Source organism: Cololabis saira, chromosome 2 (genome assembly GCF_033807715.1).
Source record: "Cololabis saira isolate AMF1-May2022 chromosome 2, fColSai1.1, whole genome shotgun sequence".
NCBI classification, from domain to species: Eukaryota; Metazoa; Chordata; class Actinopteri; order Beloniformes; family Belonidae; genus Cololabis; species Cololabis saira.
In genome coordinates, this window is record NC_084588.1 from 51596524 (window position 1) to 51609331 (window position 12808).

General features: G+C 38.6%; 1 protein-coding gene across 1 annotated transcript in view; it reads right to left on the reverse strand.

Annotated features, from left to right (window-relative positions):
- Positions 1 to 1481: 1481 nt before the first annotated feature.
- The window catches only part of LOC133456756 (NT-3 growth factor receptor-like), a 126087-nt gene continuing 114760 nt past the window's right edge, over positions 1482 to 12808 (reverse strand). The window contains exons 7-8 of the mRNA XM_061735325.1: positions 8554 to 8712; positions 1482 to 1676 (exon numbers count right to left, since the gene is read on the reverse strand). Of these exons, the coding sequence (XP_061591309.1) occupies positions 1491 to 1676; positions 8554 to 8712 (345 nt within the window). The 3' untranslated portion in view covers positions 1482 to 1490. The remainder of the gene's footprint in view (positions 1677 to 8553; positions 8713 to 12808) is intronic.

The following is a 12808-nucleotide window of genomic DNA, read 5'->3' on the forward strand; positions in this document are numbered from 1 at the left end:
ACTAAAATTGTTTCTTCTCCTTTTTTCCAAATGAGAATCGATAAAGAATCGAATCGTTAAGCAGAATCGAAAATGGAATCGAAAAAATCTTATCAATTCCCATCCCGACCTCTGACCGTCTAAGCGCGTTTCCCTCGGATGTCGCTGCGGTGAAAATACACTCACCTCTTTACACGGTAGATCAGGTCTGAAGTGTTCCATGATCACTCTGTCCGTCATGACTTACAGCAAGAAAGCAAACAGGCACATTTCCCAAACATCCAACTACTCCTTTGACACACAAAGCAACACACCTGCGACTAACGGATGACGAGTGTGCTCTCAGCTACAGAAAGGTTTTTCTTCAACAGTTTCACACCAAAAAAGCTTGCAAATGACAAAGCGTGTGTTTTTGTTCGAGAGGTGTGGCATGGTATTATTCATCAACTCATTATTCTTGCTAGAAAAGAAGCAAATGAAATGGAAACGTTAAAACGAGGCTTCACCACCTCTTTGGAAAGTGTTTTGAACGATGGCTCTGAGTCGTCCAACAAACCCCAACGTCGTCCGGGATTCTGCGTCAGCGCGAAGCCGAGACGCTCCGTCGATCACCGTCACCACGTTAGACAACTTTAACCGGCACTGACACGGAGTCATTCCCAAGAAAAACCTCCACTGGGAAGGGATGAAAACAAAGACCATAGCGTAATACTTTAGCCAACCAGATCACAGTCAGAAAAAGAACCAAAGTAACGTCCGAAAAAATAAGTTAACATAATTCTGACACGTAGAATTTTACAATATGTACATTATTTTTAAATTAAAATAGATTTGTCAGTTGTCTGATTGGGTAGGTCCTCTACTAGAGTGCTGCTTCTCTCCAAACATCCAGCGTTAATCCACAGTCAGCCAATCAGAGAAGAGTAAGGCGTCCGTCTCCGGTCCCCGCCAAGAGTTCGTTGGTGGCATCGTCGGACAGGGCCGAGCCCTTTGCAACACAAGTGGCAGACCTTTCAACATCTTGACAAAAAAACAAACAAATAAATAGAAAATATATGTAATATTTCTATATATATTCATAAAACCAAACCCATTGATTTAATCTCTCATGTGTTCTCTCCGTTTCCTCAAACAGGCCATTATCCTATTGCCAGCCCACTTCCGTTTCCTTCTCCGATTTTGTGTATTTTTGCAGTTTTTCAAGGGGAGGAGTCTTCTTCAAACCTGTACATCTTATATGCAAGTAAACAAAATGTAAAAGTGTGTGTTTTTTTTTTCTTTTTCTCCTTTTTTAATTTTTTTTTTTTGTTATATGTTTTATCCACTATATCCAAAAGTGTTGCAGGCACTTAAGTCCTTCCCAAACAAAGCAGATGTTTTTTGACAGTGGAGCAGGTTGGTTTGGTTATTCCTGGATTCGTGTAGGTCGTTTATGTCTCGTTTTGTCTTTGTCGATCCTTCTGTCCGGCGTGGCGGTGGGGGGGGGGCGGGCCACCCCGGGGGGGGGGCTGCTAGCCCAGGATGTCCAGGTAGACCGGCGTGGCTTTTCCCATGGCAAACAGGACCTTCTGAATGTCCTTAATGTTCAGCCGCTGCTGCGGTTCCCGCTGCCAGCAGCCCAGCATGATGTCGTACACCTCCTTAGGACAGATCCGTGGCCGCTCCAGCACCCGGCCCTGGGTGATGCACTCAATAACCTGCAGACGAGACGGAGCAGACGGGGCAGCCGAGTGAGACCAGCCATTCTTACCCACTGATTGCTTCACTTTGCTCATAATGAGAAAGTGGTGACACTGAGGAGCTAGCACAGGGGTCGGCAACCCAAAGTGTTTTGGAGCCATATTGGACCAAAAACATAAAAAACTGCCATCTAAACTGTTCATGTCAAACCTTTATTATGCCGTCCCTTATATAGTCTAGATTTTATGACCGTCGATGCTCTTCACTCTGATTGTGTGCCTTATAATAGCAGTTTATTTTAGCAACATTAGCAGCTGAATATATGTATCTAGTTCAGGGGTCGGCAACCCAAAATGTTTTAGAGCCAAATTGGACCAAAAACATAAAAAACAAATATGTCTGGAACCGCAAAAATGTAAAAGTCTTGTATCAGCCTTAGAATGAAGACATGCTGCATGTTTCTATATTAGTTAGAACTGGGGGGAGATTGTTTTTTCATTACGCACTTCGAGAAAAAAGTCGAAATGTTGAGAAAAAAGTTGAAATGTCGAGAAAAAAGTTGAAATTTTTGAGAAAAAAAAGTCGAAATGTCGAGAAAAAAGTCAAAATTTCGAGAAAAAAGTTGAAATGTTGAGAAAAAAGTTGAAATTTCGAGAAAAAAGTCAAAATGTCGAGAAAAAAGTTGAAATGTCGAGAAAAAAGGCAAAATCTTGAGAAAAAAGTCGAAATGTCGAGAAAAAAGTCGAAATTTTTGAGAAAAAAAGTCGAAATGTCAAGGAAAAAAGTCGAAATGTCGAGAAAAAAGTCAAAATGTTGAGAAAAAAGTTGAAATGTTGAGAAAAAAGTTGAAATGTTGAGAAAAAAGTCAAAATTTTGAGAAAAAGTCGAAATGTCAAGATTAATGTTGAAGTACAATCGTGTGAAAAAAGTCGAAATGTCAAGGAAAGAAGTCGAAATGTCGAGAAAAAAGTCAAAATGTTGAGAAAAAAGTTGAAATTTCGAGAAAAAAGTCAAAATGTCGAGAAAAAAGTTGAAATGTCGAGAAAAAAGTTGAAATGTCGAGAAAAAAGTCGAAATGTCAAGATTAATGTTGAAGTACAATCTTGAGAAAAAAGTCGAAATGTCGAAAAAAAAGTCAAAATTTCGAGAAAAAAGTCGAAATATTGAGAAAAAAGTCGAAATTTCGAGAAAAAAGTCGAAATATTGAGAAAAAAGTCGAAATTTCGAGAAAAAAGTCAAAATTTCAAGAAAAAAGTCGAAATGTCGAGATTAAAAAGGAAAGGAAAAAGGAAGAAAAAAGAGAAAAAGAAGGAAAAAAGAGAAAAAAATAAGAAAAAAAGGAAAAAAAAGAAGAGAAAAAGGAAAAAAAAGGTCAAACTTTTTTTTTAAAGCTCCAGGAGCCACTAGGGCGGCGCTAAAGAGCGGGTTGCTGATGCCTGAGCTAGTCCTTAAAGGATTGAACTAATGAAACTGAAAGGAAAGAAAGAAACGGAACACGTTCCATCCTGGATTTGTTCAATATTCAAGGGAAACCAGCTTTTTTTTCCTCCTTTCTTTTTTTACCGTCAGAGTCACAAAATAACAGCAATCCAGAGTCTCCGCGGGGGCGAGTGTGTGAGACGTTAAGAGCTTTGTTTGGCTTGTGTAACAATCAACCAAATGACTCAGTGTTGTCATGACAATTTCACTTCATTAATGGTTTTTTTCCCGGTTCCAGGCCAACAGTAGCTTAACAAAATGGATAAGGATCTATTTTATGTGGTTAACCAATTTAATGCTTTTGTAAGATAGCATCAAAGTAATCAAAAGCACACATCTGATAACCTGCTTTCTGAAGCCTAATCTTCAAGTAAAAGGAACTCTGAATCTAATCTTTGTTTGCATAAATAGGATTCTAGTTCGTTCACGTTTGCCCTAAACAAACATGTATTGGAATAAACCAGTGGAGAAAATCTTTTGTTCCCTGTATTTCCTTCCCGGTGATAGAAACCCTGACATGTTGGAATGAAACAACCTTTAAGACTGTTAGTGGAGGACGGAGCAGAGTAAACCATGGACAGAAAAAGCTTGGTAGCTCAGGGTAAATCTACACACACGACCCAGACTGACAACAATCACACTTTACACCCGTTACTGTACTGATGTTGCTGTCAGCCTGTTTCTTTTTTACCTTGTCTGCACACTAGGGATGGGCGGTATGGACTAAAAAATGTATCACGATAATTTCTGGCATTTATCCCAATAACGATAAAAATGACAATTACAAAAATACCAAGGGAATCCTTTCTTTCTTTCTTTCTTTCTTTCTTTCTTTCTTTCTTTCTTTCTTTCTTTCTTTCTTTCTTTCTCTTTCTTTCTTTCTTTCTTTCTGGCTCATTTCCTTCCTTCCTTCTTCCCTTCCTCTTTTCTCCCTTCCTTCCTTCCTTCCTTCCTTCCTTCCTTCCTTCCTTCCTTCCTTCCTTCCTTCCTTCCTTCCTTCCTTCCTTCCTTCCTTCCTTCCTTCCTTCCTTCCTTCCTTCCTTCCTTCCTTCCTTCCTTCCTTCCTTCCTTCCTTCCTTCCTTCCTTCCTTCCTTCCTTCCTTCCTTCCTTCCTTCCATAAATCAGTTTTACACAAAAACATCATCAACGGTAATTTATCATTTTTACCGTGAGATACAAATTCTTACTGTGGGGAATTTTTTTGACGGTTTATCGTGAACAGTAAAATATCACCCATTCCTACTTCACATATTAATGGTTGATACCATGCCGGTAAAAACCTAAGGCATATATATGTGCATTATTACTATATTTAATATATATATATACATATATATACTGATATATACTGTCAGCCTGTTTCCATTCTAGTTTTAGTTTAGTCTTTGGGTTCAGCTATCATTTTAGTTTTTATCAGTTTTAGTCACGTTCATTCTCCTTTTAGTCGTGTCAAGTTTCAGTCGACTAAAAGTCTGAGCATTTTTGTCTTATTTTAGTCAGAGATTGTATTTAGCCAAACACATTTTACAATTCAAACAAGTTTCTCTTATTATTATATTATTGTTACCTTATAGACTCAAGAATAGAGGGAATGTGCATGACGTCACAGATGCGAAAAAGACTGAGTGTCAGCGTAAACTTTCAGTTTGAGCAACTGTAAAACATCTAAAATGGGAAAGAGCTGTTGTGCGATCGACTGTACTCATAGATTTAGCAAGAAATCTGAGTTATCGTTTTACAGACTGATGAAAAATGTTAGTACATCTGTAAAATACAGAAATAAAAAGTGTGACTCTGCAGTTACTAGTGTGAGTTTTGACTCTATATTGACTTTCGACTTCAGATGGTTTACAGCAGGGGTGTCAAACTCATTTTGCTTGGCGGGCCGGATTTGACCAACTTTTTTCTCGCTCGCTCAAAATAACAAAAACGGTGCGGAAAAAGTTTTCTCTAATTCTTATAATCCAATATCAGTTTAGTTAATTTTAAAGGAAATATGAACTTTGTTTACACTCTAATTATGTAAAATATATTTCTTCAGGATCTTTTCTTGAAATTTCTCGTTTTTTTTCAAATTATGTGTAAGATACTTTTAATATCATTTTACAAAGATCAACAGAAACAACTATGTTTTTTTTATGTTTCGCTTTTTTATAGGAAATTTAATTAAAAGCAAAATCTTTCTTATTACATCTGAGAGTGTTTCTTTGTGATTTAGAGATTTTTCCAGTACAATTAAGTGTATTTATTTTTAAAAATTGGCGCAGATATTTACGCCAGTGTGCCGAAAAAGTCAGCACTTCGTTTTTAACTGTTTTACTTTGTCACTATCCTCGTATTCAAAACTGAAATTCTCCAAATAAATATCTTCTATCATTTTTTAGCAGTGATATTTTTCCTGCGAAAATATATAATAGTAGTCAGTTAATAAAAATAAACGACCGTCTACAAAGAAATAAAATCAGCAAATGCATTCTAGAAAACTAAAAAAATGTCAAACTGCTCTATTTGTGGAATAACGATGGATTTGTAGAAGAAATATATTATCGGATATGCTGCGATTCATGGCAATTATTTATGCCTTCCTTTTTAGTAAATTAACATTTAGTTTTTTTGCGTTGGAAACTTCTCGCGGGCCGCATGAAAACCTCTCGGGCCGCACATTTGACACCCCTGGTTTAGACGACGAGAGCCGGATCACAAACCGGACTGTGCGGTCGGAGCCGTCGTCTTCACCACAAATGTTTGAAAATGAGCTTCTGCAACTCACGATGGCTGTAGTTTAGCGGAAACCAATGATCATTTAACTCCTGAATATTCATTCATCATCCATTACTCTGTTCTGTGTGTGATGGATCTGTCCAGTTCGATCTGCTGGAGCTGCTTCACCGTCAGCACCCGCGGGTGGGGTGACGGTGACGGTGCTGGAGCTGCTTCACCGTCAGCACCCGCGGGTGACGGTGACGGTGACGGTGACGGCGGCTAAAACCCATCATTCCTGGCCGGACATTGATCTGGGCTTTAGTTCTGACTGTCCGGCCAGTGTGAGCTCTAAGAACGTGGTCAGCATCCGTGCTGCTAACGCCGGAGTCGCCAGCGAGTCCGCAGAGAGAAGAGAAAGACATCAGTTAGTCATTTGTTTCCATGGCAACCAGGTCACGGTTGATCACTGTCCCTGAACCGGTCGTGGCCCGTTTATAATCAGCGCAGTAACGTGTCATTGAAATGAACCCCCTCCCGATGATAAAATGACACCAAACGTCAGATTATCTTCTCAGCACTAATCTCTTTATCCTGGAGTTTGTTTCTCCCCAGATTCTGGCATCGATTCGTGTGTTTTAGTGTCTCAAACGCCTGCTGGGAAACGTTCAAATCCCAGTTCAAAACTGTATTGATGTCTTTGTTGACATACAGGAATGTTGCATGCTGGGATTTTTCTTTTTTGGTCAATTTTATTTTCTGAACATACAGGACTGTCTCAGAAAATTAGAATATTGTGATAAAGTTCTTTATTTTCTGTAATGAAATTAAAAAAAAAAATGTCATACATTCTGGATTCATTACAAATCAACTGAAATATTGCAAGCCTTTTATTATTTTAATATTGCTGATTATGGCTTACAGTTTAAGATTAAGATTCCCAGAATATTCTAATTTTTTGAGATAGGATATTTGAGTTTTCTTAAGCTGTAAGCCATGATCAGTAATATTAAAATAATAAAAGGCTTGCAATATTTCAGGTGATTTGTAATGAATCCAGACCAGCGGTCGGCAACCCAAAATGTTTTAGATCCATATTGGACCAAAAACACAAAAAACAAATATGTCTGGAGCCGCAAAAAATGAAAAGTCTTGTATCAGCCTTAGAATGAAGAAACACATGCTGCATGTTTCTATATTAGTGGGGGAAGATTTTTTTTTTTTATTATGCACTTCGAGAAAAAAGTCGAAATGTCGAGAAAAAATATCTAAATGTTGAGAAAAAAATCGAAATGTTGAGAAAAAAGTAGAAATGTCAAGATTAATGTTGAAGTACAATCTTAGGAAAAAGTCGAAATGTCGAAAAAAAGTCGAAATTTCAAGAAAAAAGTCAAAAATTTCGTGAAAAATTCTAAATGTTGAGAAAAACCTCGAAATGTTGAGAAAAAAGTCGAAATGTCAAGATTAAAAAGGAAAGGAAAAAGGAAGAAAAAAAGAGGAAAAAAGGAACAAGAAGAAAAAAGAAAAAAAGGAAAAAAAGAAGAAAAAACAGAAAAAAGAAAGAAAGAGAAAAAAAGAAGAAAGCAAAAAAAAAGGGCAAACATTTTTGAAAAAGCTCCAGGAGCCACTAGGGCGGCGCTAAAGAGCCGCATGCGGCTCCAGAACCCCGGATCCAGAATTCATGACATTTTTGCATTACAGAAAATAAAGGACTTTATCACAATATTGTAATTTTCTGAGACAGTCCTGTACTTATGAATCCAAGGAATGCTGCATGCTGGGATTTTTCTTTTTTGGTCAATTTCATTTTCTGAACATAGTCACTTTACAGGAGCCAGTCCTAATTGAATTGTATTGATTTAAAGCCGAGGCTTCCATGAAAAAACACACCAATCACAGGTGTTGCGTAACGCGCCGTCTCCTCTGGCAGCGAGTGGCAGGAATTTATCATCTGAACGGGTCGCGCTCGTGTCAGCGAGTGAAGGAACGGTGCGAGGCAGTCGATTAAGATGCAAAGAGGCGGCGGTCATTTACATTAGTTATTACTGCTCTGGTCTCCACTCCAGCTGCAGCAAACCAAGCTTGAAGTTCTGCCAGACGATGGCTGGCTAATCAGCAGCCTGACTCGACCTTTGAGCAACGTCAACCACTCAGAGACGTGATTTCCAGTAACCGGATGAATCGCTGCGGCAGAGTGTGGCTCCAACTAAAGTACCGTATTTTCTGGACTATAAGCCGCTACTTTTTTCATAGTTTTCAACCATGCAGCTTATACAAAGGTGCGGCTATATTGTGGATTTTTCTTCCACCGCTCGGGGCGCTTTAACCGGAATTAGAATCAAAACTAAGACAAAATAAATGCAAAGAAGAATACGCTACTTCTTCTTTAGCAGATAGAAGTAGATTTCAAACAGATAAATAAATAAATAGCGGTTATTTTCTCTTGGTTCTGTCCCGTTTTAATCAGCAAAGTTGCTGCCGTGTTAAAAGACACTGTTAGGAAAGATCTATTTAGGTACAAACATGTACATCATTTACAGTTCAAAATCCTTCTGTACATGTAGTAAATATCTAATCTAACAACAGAAATATCTGCGGATAAATATCTTTTTTTTTTTTTTTAAATAGATCGGATGCGGCTTGTATGCAGGTGCAGCTTATAGTCCAGAAAATACGGTAAACTAAAGTCTTGTGCAGGTTTGGAGTCTCCGTACCTCGTTGTTGCCCAGCTGGAACCAAGGCTGCTTCCCGTAGGTGAAGATCTCCCACAGGATCACTCCGAAGCTCCAGACGTCGCTCTCCGTGGAGAACTTCCTGTACATGATGCTCTCGGGCGGCATCCAGCGGATAGGGAGCATGGTGTGTCCTCCAACCTGAGAGGAGCAACAGCAAACAAGATGTTTAATACAACTGCAATACTATAGTATTTTATTTTCAGCATTTTTCAAGGTATACATGAAAACACAAACACAGATCTTCAAACCCCTCCCCAGCAACAAGTCCAAAATTACGCGATTAATTCAGAATGTTCAAAATGGCCGACTTCCTGTTCGGTTTCGGCCATGGCGCCAAGAGACTTTTCTTTTAGTTGCGACATGATACAGGTGTGTACAGATTTTCATGCATGTACGTCAAACCGTATTATGGGGCTTGAGGCGCAAAGTTTTTTCTGTATGAACCAATCAGATGAAGGGTGGGCGCGCTTTTTGGCGTCTAGCGTCGCCATGGTAACACTTTTGAAAGAGAAAAGTAATGCGCCTTGTCGCAGGACAGAGATGCACATTTAGATGTATAACACACCTGGGTGCACATTACGGTTCGGGCGAAGAAGCGGCCGAAGAAATGGCATAAATTTCGCCAAAATTACACGATTAATTCAAAATACCCGACTTCCTGTTGGGTTTCGGCCATGGCGCCAAGAGACTTTTCTTTAAGTTGTGACATGATACAGGTGTGTACCGATTTTCCTGCATGTACGTCAAACCGTATTGTGGGGCTTGAGGCACAAAGTTTTCTAGGGGGCGCTGTTGAGCCATTAGGCCACGCCCATTAATGCAAACCATTAAATATCACATTTTTCGCCAGGCCTGACTTGGTTCAAAATTTGGTGACTTTTTGGGAACGTTTAGGGGGAAAAAAAGGCCCTCCTTTCATCAGAAGAATAAAGAATAAAGAAAAATTCCTACAGATACAATAGGGCCTTCGCACTGTAAGTGCTCGGGCCCTAATAACAAATAAATAGACAACAGTAAGCACTGACAGCAAAAAAAAAAAGCATATAAATCTACAACCCGTTCATCATAGAGGCTGAAAATGTGTCCATATACGCCAGATAAGGTTTACATCTCTGTAAAAGTATCATAGTCTCTCCTGAGTGTAAATGTCATTTTTTCAAGTGGAACACAGCTATTCATTTCTGAAACTCATCTTCCTGTACAAAGTTGGGAGTCAGACTTCCGTGTGATGGCGATTCCCTTCCTGGCAACACACGAGGCCAGAGAGAGAAACTTTTCTTAATCGTGCATCAATATTTGTAGTATCTCCTAATAAACAGGTTTGAGGATCTAATGGAAGTTTTGTCATGATGTCAGAAAAATCAGGCCAGAATGTGTTAAGTTTTGTGCATAACGCAATACTCTTTCTAAATAAATACTGAAGAGATATTAAAATCTGACAGATTTTCAGAATATGAAAGACCACATGTGAAAAGAGAAACCAGTTTTTTTTCTCGCTTTTGAGTCAACGTTTCCAAAACAACCAAAACCACAGGAGTCCTGACGCTGAACTCAGGTAATGTTGGGAAGTGTCAAATGAAACTGACAGCAAAGAGCAAATAACTAAATACCTACAAAAAAAAAAAAAAAAAAAAAAAATGTGCTATGAGCAAAAGCTGGAGGTGAATACATTTTTAATTTTCTAATTATTTTAGATTCAGATGTAAAAGTGATATTCTGACACTTAAGGCACTTTTCCATTAGAACCTCCCAGTTTACTTTCAGGCAACATGATCTTTTAACTTCAGAAATCGCTTTATTCGCCAAATGTACACAGGAATTTGACCTGGTAAAAACAGCACCAATGAGCAATTTAATAGAAAATTAGGTTTAAAATAGAAAAAAATATATAATAAGTAAGTAAAAAATATATAATATGTATGTAATATGTAGGGGGGGGTGACATCTGCTGCTAAACCAGGAAGCAAGAAGCAACTGTCCCAAATCTCCAGATCCAATCACAGTCTAAGCTAAGCTACCGCGATTAACTAACCCCAAATACTACAGAGCAAGCATGCAGGTGAACGGGCCAGTGTGTATGTCTATGTGTGTGTGCGTGTATGTATATGTCTGTGTGGCTATGTGTGTGTGTGTGTGTGTGTGTGCGCGAGCGTGTTTATGTATGTGTGGCTATGTGTGTGTGTGTGTGTGTGTGTGTGTGTGTGCGTGTGTGTGTATGTATATGTCTGTATGGCTATGTGTATGTATATGTGTGGCCATTTGTATGTATATATGCATGCATTAAGAAATTATTTATAATGATACCTTGGATTGGAAGAGGGAGGACCTGGGACCATAATTGTCCCAGTTATTTTCTAATAATGTGGCTGAACATTAGAATATTCAGTGACTGCAGCTGCCTTTTCTCTGTCATCTTCTGTACGTACTGAAACGCTGGTAGTGATATTATTTAGGATACGATAATAAACCGTCCCTTTGCTATTGATCTGAATAAATAATCCACGATTCCTTCTGTCAAGCACTTCAAGTATTTACATTGAGCAAAGGATCAAAATTGTCAAGTGTGGGATTGAATGCGTTTTTCTTTTTACGAGGAAATCAACTAAGGGGATAAAAAAAAAACAGCTGAATGCATTTTGATGAATTTCGCTGCTCAAGGAGTTCACATGACGGCTAATGCAGACGCGAGGGTTTGAATCCTGCAGCTCACCCGCGTCCAGGAGACGGTTTGCAGGATGAAGGTAACATTTGAGGCACATATCAGCTTTGATGTTTTCAAACGGGCAGAACATGAAATGAAGTCTCCCACTGCTGCAAATCGTTTGCGGCCGGATTTTAATCGATTGAACATTTGTTCATTAATCATAAACTTCCATTAGCTGCTTTTTTTTCCCCTTCCTGATCCATTTCCCATTTGTGTCGGTGAGTGTGCTTTAATCACGGTTGTTTGGAGCGGGACGAGACTGATGCATGAGCAAGCGTCAGCTTGAGAAATGAGGACAACATCAGCGGTGACGGGTATTGTTGGGCTGCACAGTCCAAACGCTCGGCTGACGGGTAGAGGATTCAGCCCGGTGTGATTTCAGACCCAGTTGGACAGAGATCGGCCTGATGGCTCGGAATTGCGTTGGAAGTTTACTGACAGTTCAAAAATTGTACAACTGTCTACAACAGGGATCAGCAACCCGCGGCTCTAGAGCCGCATGCGGCTCTTTAGCGCCGCCCTAGTGGCTCCTGGAGCTTTTTCAAAAATGATTGACCTTTTTTTTCCTTTTTTTCTTCTTTTTTTTTCCTTTTTTTCCTCTTTTTTTAAAAATCTTTTTTCCTTTTTTTCTCTTTTTTTTCTCCTTTTTTTCTTTTTCTTCTTTTTTTCCTTTTCTTTTTTCTTCTTTTTTTCTTTTTTCTTCTTTTCTTTTCTCTTTTTTCTTCCCTTTTCCTTTCCTTTTTAATCTCGACATTTCGACTTTTTTCTCGACATTTCGACTTTTTTCACAAAATTTTTACTATTTCCTCGATATTTTGATTTTTTTCTCGAAATTTTGACTTTTTTCTCAAGATTGTACTTCAACATTAATCTCGACATTTCTACTTTTTTCTCTAAATTTTGACTTTTTTCCTCAACATTTCGACCTTTTTCTCGACATTTCGACTTTTTTCTCGAGATTGTACTTCAACATTAATCTCGACATTTGGAATTTTTTCTTGAAATTTTGACTTTTTTCTCAACATTTCGACTTTTTTCTTGAAGTACATAATGAAAAAAAAATCTTCCTCTAAAATATTATTTTTCTTTTTCTCCTGCCTGGCCCTAATACTCTTCCACAGACTCACATAACAAAAAGAGTCATGTGGAAAGACATTAGCATGATACATTTGCAGCAAAGGACCCAGTTATAACTAATATAGAAACATGCAGCATGTGTTTCTTCATTCGTAGGCTGATACAAGACTTTTTTCATTTTTTGCGGCTCCAGACATATTAGTTTTTTGTATTTTTGGTCCAATATGGCTCTAAAAAATGTTGGGTTGCCGACCGCTGGTCTACAACAACCAACTGTCTGATACTATCTACTACAACATTTGTGACAAGACCAGACTTCCTCTGGTCTCAGGTTGGATTCCTGTGAACAGAGATGAAAATCCAGGTTCAAAGTTCCTTCATCACACATAAAAATAAATAAATAAGCAGAAAGATATGTGATTCTGGTGAAACTTGGTCGGGGATCACGTCACC